Source organism: Eptesicus fuscus, chromosome 18 (genome assembly GCF_027574615.1).
Source record: "Eptesicus fuscus isolate TK198812 chromosome 18, DD_ASM_mEF_20220401, whole genome shotgun sequence".
Lineage (NCBI taxonomy): Eukaryota > Metazoa > Chordata > Mammalia > Chiroptera > Vespertilionidae > Eptesicus > Eptesicus fuscus.
The window spans coordinates 9,735,573-9,760,934 of NC_072490.1; the positions used below are offsets into that span (position 1 = coordinate 9,735,573).

General features: G+C 57.5%; 1 protein-coding gene across 2 annotated transcripts in view; it reads left to right on the forward strand.

Annotated features, from left to right (window-relative positions):
• The first annotated feature begins 383 nt into the window (after positions 1–383).
• Positions 384–25,362, forward strand: part of LIMD1 (LIM domain containing 1) — a 43,997-nt gene continuing 19,018 nt past the window's right edge. Inside the window, exons 1-2 of one of the 2 annotated variants that reach the window (XM_008156951.3) lie at positions 384–2,416; positions 23,661–23,762. In XM_008156951.3, coding sequence (XP_008155173.2) covers positions 1,036–2,416; positions 23,661–23,762 — 1,483 coding nt within the window. In that variant the 5' untranslated portion in view covers positions 384–1,035. The remainder of the gene's footprint in view (positions 2,417–23,660; positions 23,763–25,362) is intronic. The other variant, XM_028131604.2, reaches the window with a different exon arrangement.

Below are 25,362 nucleotides of genomic sequence, written 5' to 3' on the forward strand. Positions count from 1 at the left end.
GGCTGCCCGGGCGCGGAGGCCCGCCCCGCGCTGCCGGAGGTGGGGGGTGGGGGGCGGGGGACGGAGCGGTCCAGACTCGCAGGGGGCGGCGGAGGCAGCAGGAAAACCCCGCGCAATCGCGGCGCTGGAGCGCGGGCCGAAGTGCGAAACACACTTCGGGGCTCCGCAGCCCCGGCGGGACGGGCGAGGACGGGCGCGGGGCCACGTTGCGGGCTGTAGACCTGCCCCGGGCGCCCGCCCTCCGCCGCCGGCCCCGCCCTCCGCCGCGCCCCCGCCCCGTGGCCACCTCCCCCGCCCCCGCCCCCTGCAGGCCCGGGACGTGCCGGGCTGGCGACTGAGCGAGGGGACGGCGTCCGGCGCACTCACTTCCGCGTCCCGCCGCCCTCGGCCCGCGCGCGTCCAGCCGCCTCCGCCGCGATCGATCGGACAATAGGCCGCCCGCCCCGGCCGCGGAGAACTTCCCGCCGCCCGGCCGGCCGTGCGCGGGCGGGATCCCAGCCCCGCGGCCGCCCGGGAAGCCGCGGGGGACCCAGCGCCCAGGACTTACCTGCGCCTCCGGCCGCGCGTCTGGCGGCCTCTACACTCTGGCTGGACCCGCTGCACCCCGGACCCTTCCGCGGCTGCTGCCTTGTGCGTTTCCGAGTTTGGTTACAGAGGATGTGACTTTTTTTTTTCTCTCTCTCCTATTCTTTTTCCTTTTATGATTTGAGAAAGAGAAAGCGCAGAGTAAGCTGGGACAGGGAAGCGCCACCATCTGATCCCACGTGGACACTTCCGAGGGGGAAAGAAGTTGCAGGAGAACTTGGTGCCTCTGGCCTTGAGGCCTCGACTTGGGCTGGACTCTAAGGCCTGGGGTCATGACTCTCACTTTGGGCAGGTGGAGGGTTTTACTTGTTCTGGGCTGGACTTGAGCCCCCCTGTTCTTGGCGCCCCCTCCCCTTTCCCCCTCAAACACACACACACACACACACACACACACACACACACACACACACTACCCGGCGCCTGGCCTAGGCCTCCACACCCGTCAGCAAGATGGACAAGTACCAGGACTTAGGCCTGGAGGCCAGTAAATTCATCGAGGACCTGAACATGTACGAGGCTTCCAAGGATGGACTCTTCCGAGTGGACAAGGGCGCAGGCAACAACCCGGAGTTTGAGGAGACACGCCGGGTGTTTGCCACCAAGATGGCCAAGATCCACCTCCAGCAGCAGCAGCAGCTCCTGCAGGAGGAGACCCTGCCCCGGGCCGGCCGAGGGCCTGTCAACGGCGGGGGCCGCCCAGGCCTGCAGGCCCATCGGGAAGCTGGTGCGGGCAGTAGGCTGACCGTGGACGGCGCTGCCAAGCCCCCTCTGGCTGCCTCGACAGTAGCTCCTGGGACAGCCACCACCACCGTCGCTGCTGGGCAGCCCTTGTTCCCGGCCCAGGAGCAGAAGGCCAGGCCGTATGTCCACACAAGGCCTGGCAGCCAGGACTGTGGTTCCAAGGAGCGCCTGGCCGGTTCGGAGATGTCTGCCGCCCACGGGCTGAGCCCCTGCGAGGACCCTTCCTGCCTCACCCATGGAGACTATTATGACAACCTCTCCTTGGCAAGCCCCAAGTGGGGTGAAGAACCCGGAGTGTCTCCCGGCATCAGGCTGGGTGGAGGGACCGGGTGGCCTGGCGCCCCAGGCGGTGACCCATCACCACCCACACCCTCCAGGGACCCTTACCTGTACCAGCCGCAGCTCTCCCCAAGCTCCAGCCGGTCATTTGAGAGCGGCCAGGACGGTGGGAGTAATGGCCGCAGCAGTGAGAAGCCAGTGGGTCTTTGGACCACTGCCTCCTCCCAGTGGGCGCGCCCCGGCCCTCCCTCCCCAGGCCTGGAGAACGGGGCCCTCCTGGGGCCCACTCAGCCCAGAACCCCTTTTTCAGGGAGCTGCCCCAGTCAAGGAGCTCTTCCAAAAACAAACTCGGGGGCACGGAGTGAAGTTTCAGGCATGATGCCCAAACCAAACACGCACCCTCAGTCCTGGTTCCAGGACGGGCCCAAATCCTACCTTTCTAGTTCTGGGCCATCATCTTTGCCAGCCAGCATGGACAGTTTGCAGCTGGATGCCGCCCCTGGGCTGGGTCCCAAGCCTGGCTGCACAGACCCTGGCACTGGTCCCAAGCTCAGCCCCATCAGCCGTGTCCATCCAGTGATGTCCACCCCACTTGAGTTATCTTGCAAAGAAGGTCCCCCTGGCTGGTCTTCTGAGGGTGGCCTGGGGTCTGTGCTCCCAGAGAGCCCCAACCCCCACAGAGTGAGGCTGCCCTGCCAGACCCTCACCCCGGGTCCCGAGCTTGGGCCCTCGACGGCCGAACTGAAATTAGAAGCCCTCACCCAGCGTCTGGAGCGGGAGATGGATGCTCATCCGAAGGCCGATTACTTTGGTGAGTGAGAGGCCGGTGGCGTCGCCCGCAGTGGGTGATGGGGTTGCCACCAGGGATGCTGTAGCTCTCCGTGAGTGGCCTGTCCTTTTTTTTTTTTTTTTGCTTCCTCTTTCAGCTACTTCTGATTCAGAAACTTGAAAGCATCCCCCTGGCAGAAAGCGGATCTTGCAGCTGGGAGTTACCCATGTGCGAAGGGCGAAGCCGGGTGGGATCGCTTGTGACTGCTTTCAAAAAAGGGAAATGCTGTGACTTGGGTTTTCAAGGGTTTCGGGCGTGCCCTCGGGCCTCACACTGACGGGCTCATTCAGGCTGGAATGGGAGCGGCTTTCTTAGGTCCCCCTGCCCCTGAGCGGTGCCTCAGTAGTTAGCTGGGCCAGGCAGGTCTGGCTATTAGAGGACCAGTGGTCAGGCAGGAGCTCTGTAAGGCCGTGCGTGTGTGCGTGCGTGTGTGTGTGCGCGCGTGCGGTCTGTCTGTCTGCAGGTACTGTGTGTAGTTGAGGCAGGTGTCAGTCACACCAACATGAAAGTATTTGTTCTAGAGCAGTGGTTCTCTCTCTAGCCCTTCCCCTGAGGATGGGTTAGAGATGTAAATTATAGGGCGCCAACCCAGACCTACTCCATCAGAAGTTGGGGTGAGACCCGGCCATCAGCATGTTCACAAGCCAGCTGAGTGAGCCTGACATTCGAGGAAATTTGAGACCCTCGGACGAGCTGCCTCCTGACTCAGCCCCCCACTCCCACCCGGGTTCCCGACAGCCCGCAGATTGCTGACAGTGGGATGGAAGATGCTCCTTTCTGGTTTTGCTCAAACTTGCAGGTTTTGCTTTGTGCTCTTTTGAAACCCACACGCTCTGGGAGACTGCTGGCTCCGGCTCTCTCTCCGCCCAGGGCTTGGAGGCCGCGGGAAGCTGTGGAGTAAGGCTGTGGCGGCTCAGAGGGGACCTAATTGAAAGAGCCTATTTTTGGAAGAGTTTGAGGGTTGTTTTTGTGTTTTTGTTTTTCATTTTTGAACTCTGGATTCTTGGGGTCACAATTTCTCCCTCTGAGACCTGAGAGCCCTGGGAAGCCGAGTCCCACTGGGGAGACGGTCTGCCGAGTGGACAGCGGGGGCAGGGGAGGCTCTGGGGGTGGCGGGGGAGGCTGGCTGCTCCCAACCTCCCTGTTCTCTGTGAATGGACGATTCTGTCCCAAGGTGGGTATTGGGTCCCAGGCTCCCATGGTGACACTATGTTCCTTTTTTTTAATTTTATTGATTTCAGAGAGAGAGGGAGAGGGAGAGAGAGAGAGAAACAGCAATGGTGAGAGAGAATCATTGATAGGCTGCCTCCTGCACGCCCCACACTGGAGATCAAGCCCACCTGGGCGTGTGCCCTGACTGGGAATCGAACCGTGACCTCCTGGTTCATAGGACGATGCTCAACCACTGAGCCACGCCGGCCGGGCTGGCACTGTGTTCTTGCTCCTGAGAGCCTCGCGGTGACCACGTCACACCGCGCTGGGTGACTTTTGGTGGTTTCTGTTTTCGAGCACGTAGCATCATCTCACTGAGAACTGTCTCTTCTCCGCAGATGGCTCCCTTTGGGGGCTAGTGCTGAGCTGGAACTATTGTGGGTTTTTAAATTTAGACTTTTGCTTGATTCTTTTGTTTCAAGCTGCTTAAACCACAAGACAACAGTTTTCTTTTTTCAGGGAGGCAGGATGACCCCCGGGATCAGAGCGGGCATAGTAGTGAACACCATTCGTTCATTCAACGCGTACTTACTGAGCAGTCTCCCCTGGGGCCCAGAGAGACGGGGACAGACAGAAACTGCCTCCCCGACAGGACGACAGGACGGTGCAGTAGAGGAGACAGGACGTGAACAAAATAAAAAAGCCGGTTCTGGGAGAGGAGGGAGAGGAGCCTCAGGGCAGGGAGGGCTCCAGTTTTCAATCAGGCGGTCAGAGAAGGTCCCATCCAGATGGAGGCATTGGAGCAGAGACGTGAGGGAGGCAAGGGAGTGGGCCACTCGTCTGCCCAGGGAGAGGGCGTGCTCGGCGGGCAGACAGCAGGAGCAGAGGCCCTGGGGCCTGGGCTGGGCCAGACACTTGACGTGGACTCTTTAATTTACTCGTCACGGCAACGCTTGGACGCAGGCTCTGTGGTTATGCCCACCGCACTGAGGAGGAGACCGAAGCTCAGCGAGGCTCCATTACATCCCCGAGGTCTCCTAGGTGGTGCCGGGTGTGGTGGGACGGGAGCCCCCCGCTCAGCCGCCAGGGCCGTGCCTCTCACAGCATTGCCAAGCTGCCCCCCAAGGTCACCTCTGAGAACCCCACTCATTCATTCATTTTTTATGGCTTTTTCAAAATTGGGGTGAACATTACATAACAAAGTCATTTTAAAGGGAACACGTCGGTGGCATTTAGTACGCTCACAATGTTGTGCAGCCGCCACCTCTCCCTAGTTCCCAAACAGTTCATCACCCCAAAGGAGGCCCTGCCCCCCGTAAAGCTGTTGCTTCCCCTCTGCCCCTCTCTCCCAGCCCCCCGAGCCACCACGCTGCTCTCTGTCTAGATTTACCTGTTCTGCATAGTTCATGTGAAGGGAACCGTTGGCATTATTCACAGGTAGAAAGTTCAAAAGGCATAAAGATACATACAGTGAATTATTCATCTTCTTTCCTCCCCTGTTTCTGGTTGGGTGTCTCAAGTAGAATGGAAATATGTTATCTCGTGACGGTGGTGCATGCTGTCACCTGCTTTTTGCCTTTGCCCCTGAGCCGTGTGTGTTGGCGGTGGTCCCGTATTGGCACGTGTGGCGTTGGCTCAGTCGGCGCCATGGGGATGTGCCCCGGCTCATGTAAGCAGCCCCCCCCACCCCCGGCGGGCCTTTAAAAGGGGCCATCTGCGAGGTGCACGCGGAGCTGTGGGATAAACTCCCAGGGGTGGGGCTGGGGGCTGGGGTCTGGGGGCCGTGTGCCCTTCCGGGACTGCCTGGTGGCTCTCTGTGGAGCCTGTGCCGGGAACCCGGCTGCCCAGCAGGGAGGAGAGGGCCTGCCCATGCCCGGTGGCAGCTCCCATCGCTCTGTGTGACTGGCCGTGTGGCATAGGCCATCCGTCCTCTGAGCATCCGGCCGTCGGCTCTGGGCCCAGGCCCTACCCCCCCCACCCCCCCCCGCCCACCGTGGGGCCTTGAGCGAACCCTGCTCTCCTCCAGGCCTCCCCCATCTGTGGGACCAGGAGGCTGGACCAGCCGAGGGGCTCGCCACACAGACACCCTCCCTTCCCCAGATGTGGTGTCCGGAAAGACTTGGTCTGCCCGCGCACTGCAGTTGTTAAAGAAGGATGAGCTTGTCCTTCACATAGAAGAAGAGCGACAGGCACGGCTCTGGCCAGAGAGTCGGGGTAAGGCGACTGTCTCCATCAGTCGATGTTGTTCCAGCCAGAAGCAGAGCAAAGTCGGGGGGAGGGGGTGGTTACGGAGGCCCTTCCGGGGGCACACGCAGGTGTCCTGGGGGTACTTGACATTGGGGATGAACTCGGGAATCCCTGCCCCCACCTTTGAGAACACGGAGTCTGAGGACACCTGGGTTTCCAGTTATTGATCAGTGGTCACCGCGGATTCTTCTGGCACTTTTGTGGCCGTCCTTGTGGACTTACGACCACCTGGTCCTACGGGGCGTTTCTTCGCCCCCTTGTCCTTCTCCAGGAGTCCTTGGTGGTGTCTTGGGTCCTTCCGTCCACGAGGAAAGAGTTCAGGACAGACTGGATGCTGGAGGAGGATGTCCTCGGGTTTCCTGCCTTCCCGGCCTCGCTCTGGGCGGAAGCCGCCCTGTGCCATGTGGCTTCTGGCTTCTGTTTAAGCACCACTGTGTACAGTGCACAGGAAGTGAGGAGGACCGGGTGCTCCTGTGCAATCTTTCCCGCCTTTTCCTCCGCACGTTCGTCTTCCCCGCACGGGGCCTCTCCTCCTCCCTAAGGAGAAAGGACACTGAGCCGCCTGTCACAGGCTGCGTCTCCGGGAAGCTGCCTCTGGGGCAGAGGCTGGCGTGCAGGGGGCTTCCCGGGACCTCACCTGCGGAGGGAGGGAGGGAGAGGCATGGGTGGGCAGAGAGCTCCAGCCGCCACGCGGGCCTGCAGGCCTGGGTGACCCCAGTTACCCCCAAATGCCAGGCAGGTCAGCACACCTGAACCTGTGCTGAAGTGGAGGCGGCACAAGCTTATCGGCCCTCAGGCACCGTCTGAGCAGCTGGCGTGACCGGGGGCCGTCGCCTTGGAATGCGCCCGAATTCCTTCTGGACACGTCGGGCCATCATCGCCGGGATCCAGGCGTGCGTTGCCATGGGGGTAAATTCCTGGTTCCTGGTCCTCCGGGTGACGGTTGTCAGTGGCACCCAGGACTCCAGCCCTGCCTGTCTAGCCCTGCGGTGCACCCCTGGGGTATGGGACACCCACTCCTTTAGAAATTGGAGCCTGTGCATTTTTTTAGTAGATCTGGCAATCTTCCCCTCAAAATCAGGAGGACATGTGTCTTTTAACTTCCTATTGGTGGATAATAGACACATATTGTAGATGCCCACCCAGTGGACACACCCATGTTACCTGCACCCAGATCAACACCAGCACCCAGGAAGCCCCGTACCTGCGCCCCATACAATCGTCGTAACTCTTTTTTTTTAAACTTATTTTTATTTTTTAAAATATATTTTATTGATTTTTTACAGAGAGGAAGGGAGAGGGTCAGAGAGTTAGAAACATCGATGAGAGAGAAACATCGATCAGCAGACTCTTGCACACCTCCTACTGGGGATGTGCCCGCAACCAAGGTACATGCTCTTGACCCGAATCGAACCTGGGACCCTTCAGTCCACAGGCTGACGTTCTATTCACTGAGCCAAACCGGTTAGGGCTTGCCGTCACTCTTGAAAGATAACCATCGCCGTGACTTCCGAAGGTTTTAAGCAAGCGTGTGATTTGAAGTAACTTCTAAAACCTTAAGCGAATTTAAAAACGTTCCATGGCAGGTTTGGGGATGAATGGGCAGCGTGTGGGGGTCAGAGTGCAGATGGGCTGTGGATAGCAAGGAACCTGGGACGCCAGCGTGGCCAGCTCCATCGCCGCCCACTGCGCTGTCCAGCTCGCTCTGTCCTGAGGCTGCTCCTGTGTGGTCAGTGGTCAGGGCTTGGACACCCCTGGTCCCCTGTGTTCTCCTAAGGAACGGGCTTCCCATCATCCTCTCGCCCCATCCCTTTCTGCCATCTCTGTGGGATGACCCTTCAGAGGTTTCAGGGCGAGGATGGTCACCGCCCGCATCTCGTTCAGGCGGGTTCATCTGTTCGCCGACTCCACGTCCGCAAGGTGCTCGGTCAGGGCCCCGCGCGCTCAGCACCAGTGCTGCCGGGAAGGGCGCGAGAGGGTCAGGCCCAGGCCGTTGCACTCGGCGGTGACCCCGTGGTTCTCCTGCCGTGGCTGTGCCCCAGCCCATTGCTCTCGGCTCTCATCACACCAGCTGACCCCTGACCTTGTGTTCCTTCCCACCACGGGGTTCTTGCCCTTGCCCTTCCCCAGGCAACGTCCTCTGGCCAGCGCGGTGCTCCCCGGGGGCCGCGGTCTCCGGCTGCAGCACCGGCGGGTCCTGACACCGGTTTCCCACGGCGCCTCCCTGAGGTCCTCCCTCCTCGGGATGGTGTTCCCGCCGTGCTCCCTCGGGACCAGGAAAGAATCTGTGTTTCCATCTGTTTCTCCTGCTCTCCTTAGCAATCCGGAGCCGAAACTGACCTCAGACAAGGCCATTCTCGCCAGAGGTTTGTTTCTCAGTTGGTATATCTTCTCATGTGTTGACTTAGGGCTCCTGCACGGGAGACGGAACTGCGGGAGCAGGGCAGGCACTGGGGAGTGAGGGAGCCAGGTGTCCTGGGCCCCGCCCCACCCACAGCCCCGGTGTGGCATTGGGCAAGCTGCTAAGCGGCCAGCCCAGCGGCTCTGGGTTGGGGTGCAGTTGAGTGCCTAGTGTTCAGCTGACCTGGGGACCAGGAGCCGGGCGGCAGGCTTGCCGGCCATGGCGGGAGCTGGGAGCTGCACAGAACCGCCCCCCTTCCTGGCCTCTATAGGATCAAAAACCACTTTTTTATTTTATTTTTTTAGGTGCAGTTATACCTTCTTTTTTATATATATATATTTTTATTGATTTTTTACAGAGAGGAAGGGAGAGGGATAGAGAGTTAGAAACATCAATGAGAGAGAAACATTGATCAGCTGCCTTCTGCACACTCCCTACTGGGGATGTGCCCGCAACCAAGTTACATGCTCTTGACCGGAATCGAACCTGGGACCCTTCAGTCCGCAGGCCGATGCTCCATCCACTGAGCCAAACCGGTTAGGGCATGCAGTTACACTTTCAATTGTAAGTGGTAATCACTTGCACTGTAGATGGTCTGGGAATACATACAGTTAAAACAAGAAGCATGAGTCGTCAGTGTGAGGATTTCCCCAGAAAGTTCCCGGTGCAGAGCAGCAGCCGGAGCCTGGAGGGATGTGGGATGCGGGATGCGGGCTGCGGGCTGCGGGCTACGTCCTGGGCTGTGCTTCTTGGCCCTCTGGCCCGAGTAGAAGTGTTTTCTGAGCGAGAGGCCAGTTTGCTCTGTGGAGTGTGTCTGATGAAAGTGAGATGAGAAAGGAACAAACATGGGCCACCGTGTGGCCATGGTCGCCGCCCCAGCGGCCTTTTGAGACTCTCATTCTAGTGGAACTTGGGGTCCTCAGTGCGGGGAACAGCTGCGAGCACCGGCCGTGGGGCTCAGTGACCTTGTTTTTGCTGGCGTGTCCCAGGCCCCCTCCGTGGACTCCTGTCATGTCCTCAGCGGTGCTGGGTCTCAGTCTGGGCCATCGGACACGGGCAGTGGCTTGGGGCCCGGCACTGTCGGGGCCGCACAAGGTGGGGCTCAGTGGATGTCTGTTGAAGGGATGGAGGGGCTTCCGTTAGGGCAGTGGTCAGCAAACCGAGGCTCGCGAGCCACATGCGGCTCTTTGACCCCTTGAGTGTGGCTCTTCCACAAAATACCACGTGCGGGCGCGCACGTACAGTGCGATTGAAACTTCGTGGCCCATGCGCAGAAGTCGGTTTTCGGCTCTCAAAAGAAACTTCAATCGTTGTACTGTTGATATTTGGCTCTGTTGACTAATGAGTTTGCCGACCACTGCGTTAGGGTGTGAAGGGGAGGGAGAAGGGGTTTTTAGCTGGGGTCCTGGCTCTGAGATCGTTTTGCTAAAATCTGTTGAACAGCTGCTCTGTGCCAGGCACTTTGCAAATCATCTCACGTGTATTAAGTTGTTTAATCCTCCCAATGACCCTGTTTCATTATCCCCATTTTATAGATGGGCAAACTGAGGTAACCCGCCTAACGCATTTAGTAAGGAGCTGTGCTGAGTGTGGCTGCTGAGTCCGAGGTCTTGGCCACTGTGCCCGCTGCCCCTCAGTTCCTGGGAGCACAGCGGCTTCCTGACCAAGGGACTTCAGGGGGGTCTGCGGCCACAAGTGGGTCAGGGCTGAAGCCCCCCCCCCCCTTTCTCTGTGGAGGCATGGCGTGGAGGGGCGCCCAAGCTGGCTGGAGGAGCTGGGTCCCACGCTTGGAGCTGCAGGGTGGTCAGGGGCCCATACAGGTGCTACGCCATGGCCTTGACTGCCCACAGCCCCTCAGGTCCCTGACGTCTCATGCTCCTCTGAAGGGTGTGGGTGAGGGCAAGGGGGCATGCCCTCGTGGTGCTTGTGTGACTCCCCCAAGTGTTGTGGGCAAGGATGGGGGGGGTGCCAGCCCACACGATTCTTGGGGACAGTTCTGATGCTTTGGTCTAAGGGTCGGTATCAACCCCAGGCTATGTGCAAAGACAATGAACCCAAACATGGGCTGGAACGATGCTGGGAGGCCATCGAGGCGGGCCGCGAGGTCTCCGGGGCGCGTCACCGGCAGGGAGGCACTTGCCAGCAGATATTTATATCTGCTCCAGGTTTTGTATTTCACGTGTCCCCTCCCAGGGACGCCAGCTGGACACAGGTCTCAGGGTCAGCGTGGAAGGCTGGAGACTTTCTGCCCGAGTGTTCCAAAGGGAATGCTTTGCGGATCCGTGGCCAGGTTATTTTAGGTTTTGAGAGCCACGAGTTTAGACTTGGCCCTGTTCCTTCCTCTCCCTCTTGTTCTGTGACTCGTCCGTGGGTGTCCCCGGGCAGGGCCAGGACTGCTTACTCCCCGGTTACTGGAAGTCTGTTGGGGAGCCTATCAGAGGTCTCTATCTTCCTCCCAAAAAAAACCATGTATTTGCGGCATATAGAACGTTCTGGAAGCCTGCCATGATGCCGTCTGTCATTCAAAAGAAGGGGACTTGAGTTTAGCCTGGGCCTCCTGCAGCTGATCCCGGGGGTGCAGAGACCCAGGTCATTTGAGGACCGAGTGGGCACGGCACCCCTTGGATAGCACAGGCCCTGAGTCGGGGTGGACGCGCATCACAGCGGGCTCTGGGCTGGACAGCGCGTGACACAGTCATTTCAGCGTGACGAGACAGTAGCGGATTTGCCATTTGTCTCCCGAAGCTCCTTTGTTCTCTGGAGCCGCCTGTCAGCTGAGCTGACAGTTACCTGTCCGTGGACGGAGCCCACGTGTGGCCCTGTTTGCTCACAGGAGGGTGAGCGCTGGCCCAGGGGCCAGGTGGAGGTTTTGCATCTGCTGACATGTCGCCTGCTCTGCGTGCCCCCCCCCCCCCGCCGCCCCCACCTCAGTTCGCATTGCTCCCTGATGATGCCGTAGGTATGGATTTAGAAAGAAGGCTTTCGGGCGGTCCAGCTGGCAGCGGCCGTGGCCGGGCTCCAGGGCGTTGGCTGACAGAGCTGTCTTCACCTTGGCCTTGCGGGCAGCAGGGGAGCAAGCTGCAGCTGTGCCAGCCGGGGCCCCTCTCCTGCCCTCCCTTTCCTCCCCGTATGCGGAGTGGGCGTCCGGTGCTCGCTGCAATTCTGTTTGCTTTCCCACGCTGCGGGATCGAGGGCTGTGGGTGACGGTGTTTGGGACCTGCTTCAGACCCTGCGTGTGGGGCGTGTGCGTCCGTTGAACTTGGAAGCGTAGCCAGCAACAGAACGGAGAGAAGCCTGGGGTGGCGAGGGCGTGAAACACCCGTGTGTAAAGGGGCACGCCCTGGGCGGCAGGCGAGTGGCTGGCGATGATGGCAGGCACTTTTTTTTTTTATTTGGCCCGTCAGGTCCCTCCCTAAGATCATCGTGTCCCCGCCAGGGTGACTCAGAAGCGCCCTTCTCCCACCAATAAACGCTTGCTCATCGTTGGCCTGGCTCATGGAATCAGAACTACATACCTTTGGGGGGGGAATTTAAGCTCTCTGATAAAGAAGTTCTTAAGAAACGAGGAAAATGAGGCCATAAAACAAAACACTGAATTAGTGATAAGATTCAAAATGTAAGACGCAAGGCCTGGTCTATAGAAGTGACTCAGAGTGTTTGTTGAATGAATGAATCATGGTGTGTATTTATAACGTTATGCAATCAGGATAAAAATTGGAAGTGTTGGCTTAGCCGCAGTGGGCCGAGACACAGTGAATGCCACACGTACCATACTTTCTGGCGTATAAGACGACTGGGCGTATAAGATTTTCCTGGGTTAAAAAGTCGTTTTATATGCCGGAAAATACGGTATATTGGACTATATTGATGGGATTAGATATAATGGATTAGATATATTGGACTACCGTATTTTCCGGCGTATAAAGATGACTTTTTAACCCAGGAAAATCTTATACGTCCAGTCGTCTTATATGCCGGAAAATACGGTAATATCTCCGTGACGTGCTCAGCTCTGACGCCCTGGGCTGACCTCAGTCGGACCCTGACGCGTGTCACAGGTGAAGACGAGCTTCCTGGGCGAGGACTGGGGTGACGTGGCTGTGTGTGGTAGGTGGGCCAGTGGAAGCCGAACATGGAGGTGCTGAACCTCAAAGTTCGTACACGAGGAGAAGTCCCATTCCCTGTGCGCCGTGGGACCTGCCCGCATTTTGAGGAGAAGGGAATTGTAGTCGGCGGCATGGAACCTGCGTGCGCCTGGTGTTTCTGTCTTGCCTGGCCGGGCGGGCGCAGCTCTGCTGCTGGGGATGTGGGCGTGACCCCAGGGGGTCACTGACTCCTGCTGCGTCCCCATGGCTCTCACCTGCCCCCACCCCTGCCCTTCCCCAGACCTTTCACCCACCTCTGTCCACCACCACATCCAGTTCCAAGCCCAATCACCTATGCCCTCAACAGCCTTTATGGAGCACCTGCTGTATACAGGGACCGAGTTAAGATGAGTGGGGCTCCCTTTGCACACAGAGCCTTACTGCTTAGCTCCCCCTGCTGGAATGTGCGCTCCATGACAGGGAGGCGTCTGTCCTGTTCACTGGTGTTCTCCAAGGCCCCTCATCCTCCCCCCTCCCTTCCACTCTCTCTAAAAAAAAAAAAATCAATGGGAAAAATATCCTCAGGTGAAGGTTTTTAAAAAAAATAACAAAAGCTGCCCGGTCCAAACTGAGCTGTGCTCTCCGTGTGAAATAGACCTGGATTGTGAAGACTTGGTGTGGGGGGGGAATTTAAACAGCTCGTCAATATTTTTATACTGACTTTATGTTCAAATGAGAATGCTTTGGATATGTTGGCCTAAGGAAATATATTTTTAAATTGGTTTCACCTGTTCTTACTTTTTAAGCGTGGCTACTTGCAAAGGTAAAAGCCCAGATGGCCTGCAGTGTTCTTCTGTGATGATGGGGCTGTGCTGTGTGAAGCACTCGGAACTGGGTGTGGCACGTGGGGACTGCTGACTGTACGGGCTCGCACAATGGTTATTTTCTCCAGATAGCAAAGCATCTTTACCTTGTCCCATCCGAGAGCCAGCCCCAATTGATTCATTCAGATCCACAAATGTTTATTTCAAATATGTTTTTATTGATTTCAGAGAGAGGAAGGGAGAGAGTGAGAGAAAAACATCAGTGATGAGAGAGAATCATGGATCGGCTGCCTCCTGCACGCCCCCTACTGGGGATCGAGCCTGCAACCCGGGCATGTGCCCTGACCGGGAATCTAACTGATCTCCCTGGTTCATCGGTCGATGCTCAACCACTGAGCCAGGACGGCGGCGGGCCAAATCCATTGTTATTTGTCCAGGGGAGACAGATTTCATGATTGCCACCCCCATCTCCCCCCCCGCCTCCCCCCCCCCCCCGCCTCCACCGTCCCCCCTCTGAGCTCACTGAGGCTCACGTGAGCTCTGACGGAGGAAGAAGACACCCTGGGGCCCTGAGCTGGTGTCTGCCTGGGGCATGACCCAGCAGGTGGTCATGCAGCTGAGCCAATTTTCCAGAACCTTAAAAACACTCTGTGCAGCAAGTAGGGGCAGTGCATCCAGAGACACCCCCCCCCCCACCCCCCGGCCCCCCCGCTGCAGTTAGAGAAGTGAAAACTGCTGTTTCCTGTCAGGTGGGAGGGAGAGCCCTTTGGGATCCGGCTCCTCTGGGGCCCTAGCTGACAGGCTGCCCACACCCTGCGCCTCCAGCCAGCCCTGGAGGTCTTGCCTGGGTGCGGGCGCGAGCGCGGGTGGCCAAGTCAGGGCGGCTTTCCCGGCAGCTTCCAAAGACCCCATTGTCCGGGGCCTGTTCTGACGCAGCTGAGGCTGGTCGCTCAGGTGGCCCGCTTACACAGAGGCCCTTTGTCGGGGCGCCATGGAGGTCAGTTTTAGAGCCGCCAGCCCCTCCTGTGCCCGTGGCCTCCCTGTGCCTGCCACCTCTCCAGGTTACCCAGGCCTGACAGTGGGCATGGGGTGTGGGGAGAGGCCGCTCCGCCCTCGCGTAGAGCCAGACACAGAGCCAAGGGAGCACAGGATGAGGCGGGAGAATGGGCCCGGCCGTGCGCTGTGGGCGTCTCCTCTCCGCACTGGACACGCCAGGCCTCTGCTGACCACCCCAGCCCTCCCCCACCTCTCAAGGGAAGGCGTGTCAAGGAATTCGTGGCTGTGTTTTTTTAAAAACGTACATTACATGCAGTGAAATGTTTAGTTCCAGGAGTTTTGGGACATGCATGCACCCATGTAACCCACACTTCTATCAAAATATAGAAAGTTCCCCCCCCCCTCCCCCGGCTGGTGTGGCTCCGTGGTTTGAGCGTCGACCCAGGAACCAGGAGGCCACAGTTCAATTCCTGGTCAGGGCACATGTCTGGGTTTTGGGCTCGATCCCCAGTGGGGGACGTGCGGGAGGCAGCCAATCGATTTTGTTTCTCATCGATGTTTCAACCTCTCCCTCTCCTTTCCTCTCTCTCTAAAAAATTCAATAAAAACATATCTTAACATCCATATATACTTTTTTTGTATAGATGAACTTCCAACCCCAGAAAGCTCCCTCACGCCTCTTCCCAGTCATTTCCCTCCCCCAGGCAGCCACTGTTCTGACTTTTCCATCCTTTATCCGTTTGCCTGTCCTAAAAGGTAACATAAATGGGTTCACACGGCATTCGTATGTAGTTGATCCTTATTACTCAGGTTGTGTTTTGCGAATTTGCCTGCTGGTTCACGTGTATTTGTAACCCGCAAGTCAGTAGTGAGCTCTTTGGCGACCGTTTGGGGACATGCCCAGGGCAGTGAAAGATTTTAGTTTTGCCCGCGGACGTTCCGGCTGAGGCCTGGACGGTGAACACGTGTCCCGTCTGTGGTCTGTGCGGTGCCAGGCCTTTTTGCATTTTCGTGCTCCTGGTTGTGACCTAAGAGCAGCGCTGAAGTGCCGCCCGGTATTCCTGAGCGTGAGAAGGCTCTGATGTGTCTTCACGGAGAACGCACGGGTGTTACCTGAGCTTCATGGAGGCGTGAGTCATTAAGCGCTGCTGGTGTGAGCTCAGTGTTCATAAATCAACGGTATTTACTAAGTAAGGTGTCTTTTAACAGAAACACGGGCGAAGCAACGCTCGGTACTGATTGGTTGGCGAACATGTGACCAGAGGCTCGCGGGAACCTGACCTTGTGTTTCCTGTAGGAGCCACAGCTCGGTATTTGTGACTCCGTCTCTGCGGTGACTTTGGGGAATGACGAGAATCCTGCAGTGCCACAGCCTGGGCTGTGAAATCACCGTGTCAAATGGTGTGAATCTTTTTAAAAAAGATATTTTATTGGTTTTTTACAGAGAGGAAGGGAGAGGGATAGAGAGCCAGAAACATTGATGAGAGAGAAACATCCATCAGCTGCCTCCTGCACACCCCCCCACCGGGGATGTGCCCGCAACCAAGGTACATGCCCCTGACCGGAATCGAACCCGGGCGACGCTCTATCCACTGAGCCAAACCGGCCAGGGCGAAATGGTGTGAATTTTTTCAAAAAAATATTCTTACTGATTTCAGAGAGGAAGGGAGAGGGGAAGAGAGAGAAACATCAATGATGAGAGAGAATCATTGATTGGCTGCCTCCTGCACATCCCACACTGGGGATTGAACCCACAACCCGGGCATGTGCCCTGCGTGGGAATTGAACCATAGCCTCCTGGTTCATAGGCCAACGCCTAACCACTGAGCCACACCGGCCGGGCGGCGTCAAGGTTTCTAAGGCTTCCGCACATTGCCCCACACTGCCTTCCAGAAAGCGGTCCACTTACGCTTCTGCTAACAGAGCACCAAGCGCCCTCTCTCTTCCCTCGGGGACGGCTATGATGGTTTTCCGTCTTTGCCGGCGGGTCAGTGACAGGTGGCATCCCGCCTTTGCGTGTGACGCCTGGCAAGGAGGTGGCGCATCTCTTCCGATGCGGGTGGGCCGTTCCTGTGTCAGATTAGAGCTGAGAGGGTGGGCCATTCCTGTGTCAGATTAGAGCTGAGGAAGCCAGCGGGGCTCTGCTTGGAGAGGCCAGAGTGAGGGGAGGACAGAGAGTGGGAGCCCAAAGCTGCAGGCCCAGCGGCTGCAGGAGTTGGAGGGGCGAGGGGCTCGCAGGGGATACCCTGGGGTCTTTTCTTCCTTTGGAGAGTGGAGGGCAGGGAAGGAGGAGTGTCCTGGGCTGCCTCGAGGACAGCTCAGCTCACAGCGATTGGGAAGTTGTGATAGAAACTTCCTTTCTCACTGCAATGGAGTGAGGCCATGGCTGGTTTTGAGCAGGTTTCAGAGTGAAGAAAGCAGACTGGCGCAATGACCCCAGAGCACAGAATGCCCTTAAGTACTTCCTTTGTGGCTTGCCGAGAGTTCTCCCCTCGTCTCGGGAGCTGCGGGGTGCGTGGCAGAGAGGGCAGAGGCAGGGAGGCCCGGGTGCCAGGTGGGGGGTGGTGTTTTCCATGGTTCTCAGCCTGGGCCGCCCCTTAGCATCTCCTGCGGTGGTTTGGCGCCCCTTAGCATCGCCTGCGGTGCGGTGGTTTGGCCCCGCCCCCAAACTGAAACGTATTCCTGGAGGTGGTGGTGGGCATCTCCACGGATTCCTACAGCCGCACTTGAGAAGCGGCCCCCTGCATGGGAGGCAGGGGTCATTGGTCCAGCTCTGCCCCAAACTCCTGGCACCTTTTCCGGAACCCGCTGATCCCAGAGCTGCCCAGGGCCACAGGCTGTGCCGCTCAGCTGAGAAAAAGCCTTGTGTCTGGACTCATTCATTCAGGTGTGTTCCAGGCAGACCTGCTCCCTCCCAGCCCACCCCCAAACGCTGACCGGATGCCCTGGCCTTTCCCACAAACCCCTGCCAGCACAGTAGGTGGGCGATGGCTGTGGGATCCCCCATGCTGTGCAGCATCCGGCCCGCCAAGCTAGAGAGGCTGCCCCTGGGTGTCCAGTGAAGGGTGGGCAGCGTCCGGCGCCATCCTTCCTCCCTGCGAGAGGAGCAGTGGCTGGAGGGGCCCAGCCGAGGGCTGGGGTACAGACCACACCTACTGCCTAGCCTGATGGAGCTTGTCTATTTCAGTCCTTACCGGGACAACAGAAGATGCTGACGCGGGCATCACCCAGGTTGGCTGGCTGTTCGGTGGCAGGAGGGCTGCAGGGTCTCACGCTGTCGAAGGCAGGAGGCGGGAGCTGCAGCCGAACCTCCGCGAAGGCTGCGTGGCTGGCGCCCTGTGTATAAATCCCGCCTCTGCTAGGACTGGGGGAAGGTGCCGCGGCCCTAACCCACGCTCAGTTCTGGCTCGGGGGTGCGGGAGATGATTTCATACCGACTTGGGACAAGGCATTTCCCAGGGAGCGCCGCCCCAGGCCCGGCTGGGTGGAGTCGTCTGCATTCGATCAGTTTCGCTGTGTCATTGGTCCTCAAATGATCTTCCTTGGAGCCGCAGTCGGGGACCCGACACTAGGGGAGGCAGAGAGGTCTCCGTCCCACCCAAACCGTAGGGTGGCCTCCCTTTGGCCTGGTATCTATAGTTGAGGTTTCGCTGATACTTGTTTTGAGAAAAGTTTCTCCCCCTTTAAGCAGTTTGACAACAGCCCCTGCTGTGCAGAGTCTGCCAGCCTGGCTCGAATCTCAACCATGCCGATAATGTGGAGCCGAAACAATAACCAGGGTGGCGGTGACAACAGTAATAATAAAATGCCGCGTTCCCTCAGGAGTGACACTTCCTGTTTACTGGAGAGTTGGGAAGCTTTAGGAAGGCCTGTGACGGTGCTCCGGCTCTTAGAGGACATGGCACTACAGTACGTCGTAGTTAGTATTAGTAGCGTTTGTCATCGGTGCTGTTTTTCCTTCTCTGCCCCATGGAAGTCTGTGTGTAAGGCTCCGGACAGCTTCCCAGGGCCCTGACCCGCCCACATGCAGCCTCGGGATGAGAGCCAGTCCACCTGGGGGAAAGGGGGGCGGGGGTGTCCTTATTTTCCTGGGGGTGCAGCCGGGGAGCAGCCCACAGGCCTGGGCCACGTGGGTTGGTGACAGCCCTGGACTCTCTGCCAGCCCCGCCTGCTGCCCGAGATGTGCAGTGTCTCTCAGTTCCCCTCTTGGCCACCACCCTCCCTCCCTGGCTCAGAGGGTCACTTCCCAGCCCCTCCCGTGTCCCAGGGGCCCCCTCTGGAGTTTCTGTGCCTCCAGCCCCGCCTCCCAGCTGGCTCATCGCAGTCACATGAGTCATCCCACAGTTGCACACATGCCTCTGGCCTTCCTCTCTGCGTCGTCTCTTACCTTTCCCTGAAGCTGGACCGCCCTCCCTCCCCCCAGCTCTGGCTCTGAGTGAGTTCCGTGCTACTTGGCACCTACTGTGCGCTAGGGGACACAGTGTATAGTAGGCCCGGCCCTCAGCAAGCTTACTTTCTGATAGAGGGGAGGAGACGTGTAATCCTAGCATTACCCGGCCGAAAACCACAAACCTCAAGAGAGGTGGGGCAAGTGCCCAAAGCGTCGCTGGGGCTCTTGCCTCCTGTTGTCCATCCCTTAAAACAGGAAGCGGCCCCTCGTCCTTGTCCTTCCCGGGGGGGGGGGGGGGGGGGATATTCTAAAAGGATCCCATACAGCCACATTGCGAGACCCTGTGGCAGTTTCTTATAAAACTAACCATGTGCTTACCATCCAGTCCCGCAGTCTTGCTCCTTGGTGTTTACCCAAAGGAACTGAGAACCTGTGTCCACACAAAAACCCACCCGTGAACGTTTACAGCAGCTGTAGTCGCAGTTGCCAAAACCTGGGAGCAACCAAGATGTTGTCATCTTCGTAGGTGACCCGATCAACCAAGTGTGGTCCATCCGGTCGACGGAATATTATTGAGCACTAAAAAGAAATGAGCTATCAAGCCATGAAAAGACATGGAGGGACCTAGGCCCGGCGGGCGTGGCTCAGTGGTTGAGCGTCAACCTACGAACCAGGAGGTCACAGGTTGGATTCCTGGTCAGGGCACATGCCCGAGTTGTGGGTTTGATCCCCAGTAGGGGGCGTGCAGGAGGCAGCCGATCAGTGATTCTCATCACTGATGTTTCTCTCTCTCTCCCTCTACCTTTCTCTCTGAAATCAATAAAAAAAAATACATATTTTTAAAAAAGACACGGAGGAAGCTTAAATGTACCTGACTGAGAGAAGCCAAGTCTGAAAAGGCCACATACACTGTATGGTTCCAGCTGCGTGGCATTCTGGAAAAGGCGGAACTATGGAGACAGTGAGATGGGTGGTGCCAGATGGTAGAGGAGAGGGAGGGGCGAGGAGGCGGAGCACAGGATTTTCAGGGCAGGTGATACAGGGGGTGAGGAAGGAGCACCCTGATTTTCGGGGGGCCCCTTCCATGTGGCTGGAATAGACACACCTGCCAATCAGACGGGGCTAACAGGACCTTTGAGGTAGGGCTCCGGTTCGGTCTCTCAAACCTGCCAGCCGTGTGACCTTCAGCACGTTACAGCATCTGCCCTTCTGGGGCGCGGGCGTCGGAAAGGGGTGCTGGCTCCTTCCCTGGAAGAAGACCCGGCCCGGGCCTGGTGGGCGCACTATTTCCTAAAACATGACATTGACTCTGGTTGCGTTTACTGCCAAAGGAGGAATAGATCTATTTCCTGCCCACGAGGTGCTTTTCTGTCCATTTACCACCGGCCACAGGGACGAAATAGCTCCCCACCTACGTGGCTCCGTGTGGGACCTTCCTGGCTCTGTGACGGACGGCCCTTCCCTGCTTTGCGTCTGTGGGAGACGGTCAGCGGTCACCGTGGGGAGAGGATGTCAGCCAGCCCCAAGGACGGCGGAGAAGGACGAGCCCGGGGATAAGAGCGAGTGGGGGCGGGGCCGGGCTGAATCAGTAGCTCTCAGCCCTCAGAGGAGGAGGAAGCCAGAAGACCGCGTCGCTGGCTGGCTGCCGGGAGGGGAGGAAGGCCTGACGTGGGGAGATAACTTAGCAGGAAGCCCGGGGGGCCTGGCGCTTGTCTGAGTCCACTTGGAGACGCTGTCCGTTCTGCCATTCGCTTTGCGAGCAGGAGTGGGACAGCCGCTCCGCTCCCACTCCCCAGACCACACGCGTTCACGTCTTCACTGTGAGTGGACAGCTTCCCACCCACTCGGGCGCTTTCTCACGCTTTCCTCCCTGGCGTGCGGTCCGTGGAAGGGCTGACCACGCCCTTGACCCTCAGGGCTCCTCTGCTCTTTTTTTTTTTTTTTAATATATTTTATTGATTTTTTTATAGAGAGGAAGAGAGAGGGATAGAGAGTTAGAAACATCGATCAGCTGCCTCTTGCACACCCCCTACTGGGGATGTGCCCGCAACCAAGGTACATGCCCTTGACCGGAATCGAACCTGGGACCCTTCAGTCCGCAGGCCGACGCTCTATCCACTGAGCCAAACCGGTTTCGGCTCCTCTGCTCTTTGCAGGAACATTTCTACAGCAGGTTCAGCCGGGAAGCCCTGGTGTTGCCCCTGGGGGTGGTTTCCTTCGGGTTGGTGAGCAGCTATGTCCACGTTGTTTGGAGGCACCATCCCGTCTGCCCTGCGCGAGCTTCGGGTGCTGTGTGACGAGCCAGCCTTTGTTGCTGGGAAATAAGGAACCCTAGGGAATGATTTGCAGGCGGGAGCGTTCAAGGTGAAATGGACGCCTGATTGCAACTTACTTTGAAAGGCATCAAAAATAAAATGGGCCCTGGCCGGTTTGGCTCAGTGCATACAGCATCAGCCTGCGGACTGAAGCGTCCCAGGTTCGATTCCGGTCAAGGGCACGTACCTCGGTTGCAGGCTCGATCCCCGGCCTTGGTCAGGGCATGTTCAGGAGGCAACCAATCGATGTGTCTCCTCACATCGATGTTTCTCTCTGTCTCTCCCGCTCCCTTCCACTCTCTCTAAAAATCAATGGAAAAAAATATCCTTGGGTGAGGATTAACCACCACAACGACAAAAAATTAGAGGGATAGGGGGAGAGTTCAACCAAAGGACTTGTGTGCATGCATATGAGCCTATCCAACGGTTAAGTTCAACAGGGGGTTGGGGCATGCGGGGGGGGGGGGGGGGGATGGGAATGGGGGGATGAGGACAAATATGTGACACCTTAATCAATAAAGAAATTTAAAAAAAAAATGTAAAAAAAAAAAATTAGAGGGGTAGTTGGATTGATTGATGTGAACAGTCATAGAATTGGGGTGGTGGGCGGACATGGGGAGGATGTTCCTGTGTGATTCTTTCGACTTTTCTGCATGTTTGAAATTTTTCATAATGTTGAAAATGAAGAACTACAAGTTGTGATCTCTAGAGTTTCTCATAAACGAACTCCTCCAGGAGCCAGTTTCCTTGGCCGACACCATCACGTGCTTTCTCAGGGAGTTGGCCGCAACCTGAGGGCCCTTGGCTTGTGTGTTCTCTGTGGGCCTGTTGGGTTGGTGCCAGTGCATCTCTGAAGGTGGTACCGTTAGTTCGTCATCTTGGGATGATAGGAACTGTCGGCAGAGGCTGGGGATTGGCAGCCCGGGGACAGCCTGGCAGGTCGGAACCAGAGTCAGAGCAGGATGCCCGCGAGCCCCTGCTGACCGAGCACGAGAGCTGGTCGCCTGCGGACGCATAGATGCGTGTGCATAGAATTGATTTTCCAACAGCTTAACGTCACACCATCTACTTAAACATGTTCAAACTTTTTTTGAGACTACTGTACACTTTTTTTTTTTTACCTGCCCTTACAAGAATTATTTCTTAAATACAGACACTGCAAAGAAGTAAAAGCAGTCATAAATTTACAACCTGAAGAAACACCTCTTTACATTTTGGTATATTTCCCTGAAAGAAAAAAGTGTGTGTGTGTGTGTGTGTGTGTGTGTCCTGCATTCTGTATGTAATGGCGAAGCTTTTTGCTTGCCTTCGGGGGAGTCCTTTGGAAGAGGGGCTCCATGGCCTCCTTTCTGGGGACCAGCCCAGAGCCTGGCTGTGGTGGTGCAGCTTTGGGTTGGTCCAGACGGACGGACAGGGGGAGGTCCTGGGGCCTGGGAGGTCTCGGAGAGCTCCCTTCATGCTGAAGCAGCTCCTTGCGGAGTGCAGTGACGTTAGCACCATCCTTTTATCTGTATGCCTGTTTCCCGAGCATCCACCAATGAGCGGCCCTGTGCGAAGCACTCATGTCCCTCACAGTGACCCTGAAAGGGCCCCTCCCCGTTGTATGGGTGATGGTGGACTGTGGCATTACAGCCCCAGGCCAGGTGTTTCGTAGTCGGTAGTCGAGGCAGGTGACTCTTCAGAACGCTGGGTTGCCAGGCAGCCTTCACTGCTGCTCCTGCAAACGTGCAAAGCAGGTGGGCGAACATCTTTCCAACTGAGAGCTGATGCTCAGAGACCTTAGCTCAAGCCACGTGGGAGGTGAGTGGGTGGAAAGTTCCAGGCTGGAGCGGCTCTGTGACTCCTGGTTCACCGTGTCACCTCAGAGCCAGAGAGTCAGAGGGAGGGAGAGCCCCGAAGGACTTGGAGGGACAGACAGAGGGTGGGCGCAGGGCGCCAGGCAGGGGAGCCCAGGAGCAAGGCTAAGAGCTGAGACCCAGCACAGGGGGGTGGGGGCGGGTTGGGGAGGTGAGGGGCTGGGTGATGGGGGCCAGAGGAGAACGCCTGCTTTGCAGTCAGGCAGACCTGGACGCGGGGCAGATACTTCTGTAAGAAGTGAGGAGAGTAGATCCTAGTCCTGGTTCCCACTGAGAAGGAAAGGAAACCATGTAGCTGAGATGTTGCCGTCTGTGCGCATGTGTTCATGACAGTGCAGGGTTTTGGACTCTGTGCTAGAGACGGTGGGAGACTCTGTGCTAGAGATGGTGGGAGACTCTGTGCTAGAGATGGTGGGAGACTCTGTGCTAGAGATGGTGGGAGACTCTGTGCTAGAGATGGTGGGAGACTCTGTGCTAGAGACGGTGGGAGACTCTGTGCTAGAGATGGTGGGAGACTCTGTGCTAGAGATGGTGGGAGACTCTGTGCTAGAGATGGTGGGAGACTCTGTGCTAGAGATGGTGGGAGACTCTGTGCTAGAGATGGTGGGAGACTCTGTGCTAGAGACGGTGGGAGACTCTGGGCTCCGGCAGGGAGTAGCTGACCACCTGGAGGCATGGCAGAGCGGAGGGCAGCGGGGTGGGGGCTGAAGCCCAGTCTGGCAGCCGGCTGTTCACTGTGGTGGGAGCACTGACCCTTGAAAGGCTGGTGCAGGGAGAGGGAGGGGGAGAGGGAGGGAGAGGGTGGGGGGAGGAGGGAGGGGGAGAGATTGCAAAGGAGAGACCCATGGGGTGGGTGACATGCTGCTGATGGGGAGGAGCATCCGGCTTTGCTCACTGGCTCTTTCCGACTCAGTTGACACTGTTTCCCTCCGACTCACTGGTGTGTTCTCGCCCTTGCAGGTTCCTGTGTGAAATGCAGCAAAGGGGTGTTTGGGGCCGGCCAGGCCTGCCAGGCCATGGGGAACCTGTACCACGACGCCTGCTTCACCTGTGCGGCCTGCAGTGAGTGTGTGCGGGGCGGGGCGGGGCGGGGAGCGGAGGGCAAGGGTCGTGGGGACCGAGAAAGGGAGGAGAGGGAAGAGCCTCCGTCCTGAAGACGCTGCTGGCCCGGGCCCCTCACGGTCCCACCAGAAGGAGGGCGCCCGCTACGCAGGGTTTTGTGCCACCCACACGGGGCCCATCCAGGTAAGGTGACTGGTCCCAGGGCACCAGGCCTCGCCGGGGATGGACTTGGGCGATGCGTTGAGTGGCTTCACAGCGCCGCCTGGCAGTGGCAGGTTTGTCATGCTCGAAGCCTCATGCTCCAGCCCCCGCTGTGCTTGCCCGTAAAACTCCTGCCTGAGATGTCCCGTTTGTGCGTGGATCGGTACTCACCTTTGCAGGGGAGACTGTGGACGGCTTTGACATGGACCGAAGTCTCCTCGTGTCCTGAGTGGAAATGCTGTGGTCGGTCACCAGACTAGCGGGGCCTGGCCTTGCCTTTGAGCCACATCACACCCTGCAGGTGGCTTGGTCCTGCTGGCGATACCCATGTTTCCCGCCGCGACACGCACACGTCTGGTGGAGTGTGATTGATTGACCGTGGCCCTGTGACGTTGGCCACTGTTTGTTTCGCGTCTGTTTAGCAAGTTTATTTCGGCGTTTCTTTTTATATCTATTTTAAGTTTTTTAAAAAAATATATTTTATTGATTTTTTTTACAGATAGGAAGGAAGGGAGAGGGATAGAGAGCTAGAAATATCAGCTGCCTCCTGCACACCTCCTACTGGGGTTGTGCCCGCAACCAAGGTACATGCCCTTGACCAGAATTGAACCTGGGACCTTTCAGTCCACAGGCCGACGCTCTAGCCACTGAGCCAAACCGGTTAGGGTTATTTTAAGTTTTTAATGAAAGTTGTATATAATATTACTTTATTCCTGCATCTCCTCCATGGTTCCTTCCTTGAATTTTCCCTTTTCCTTTCCTACTTGGCGAGATTTGGCTTTACGTTCAAGGATCGTTTTGCGGTCTCTGTCCAGCGTTAGTCTAGCGGTCACTGCCTTGCTGGGGCGAATGCCCACATGCCCAGTTGTACCGTTGGCCTCCTCCCGCTGTGCTCGTTCAGTGTGATGGCATAGTTCTTCCTGTAAACCTGGCCTCCTCTGCCCATCTGCTGCCCTTTGTAATGTCCTCGAACCACCTGAGCGTCATCGTCCTTTCGGTTGGGCATGGATCCAACCCTGCACTTCTGTCCCAGCAGAGCAGAGCACACAGTCTTCCTGCGTGCATTGGGAAGGTGCATTGAAGTGCCTGTTACGGATCTCGCTCCGGTCAGAAATCACGAAGGGACTGAACTTCATTTTGACCGCTGGCGCGTCTGCGGTGGCCGCAGAAGGGAAGAGACCCGCACGCTCATTTCGGCGTTTCTGATGTCCTGCATACGTGTGGTTCTCCGCAGTCTCCCGGCTATAACACCTTACTTGTTCCCTCACTCACTGACACGTTTCTGTTTTACCTATCTGTACAAGAGTTGTGCCGAAATATTTCTTGATATTTGCTGTATTTTCCAGGGGAAAAAAGAAAATATTAAGTAGAGGCTGTTTTCCTTCTCAAGCAATCATCA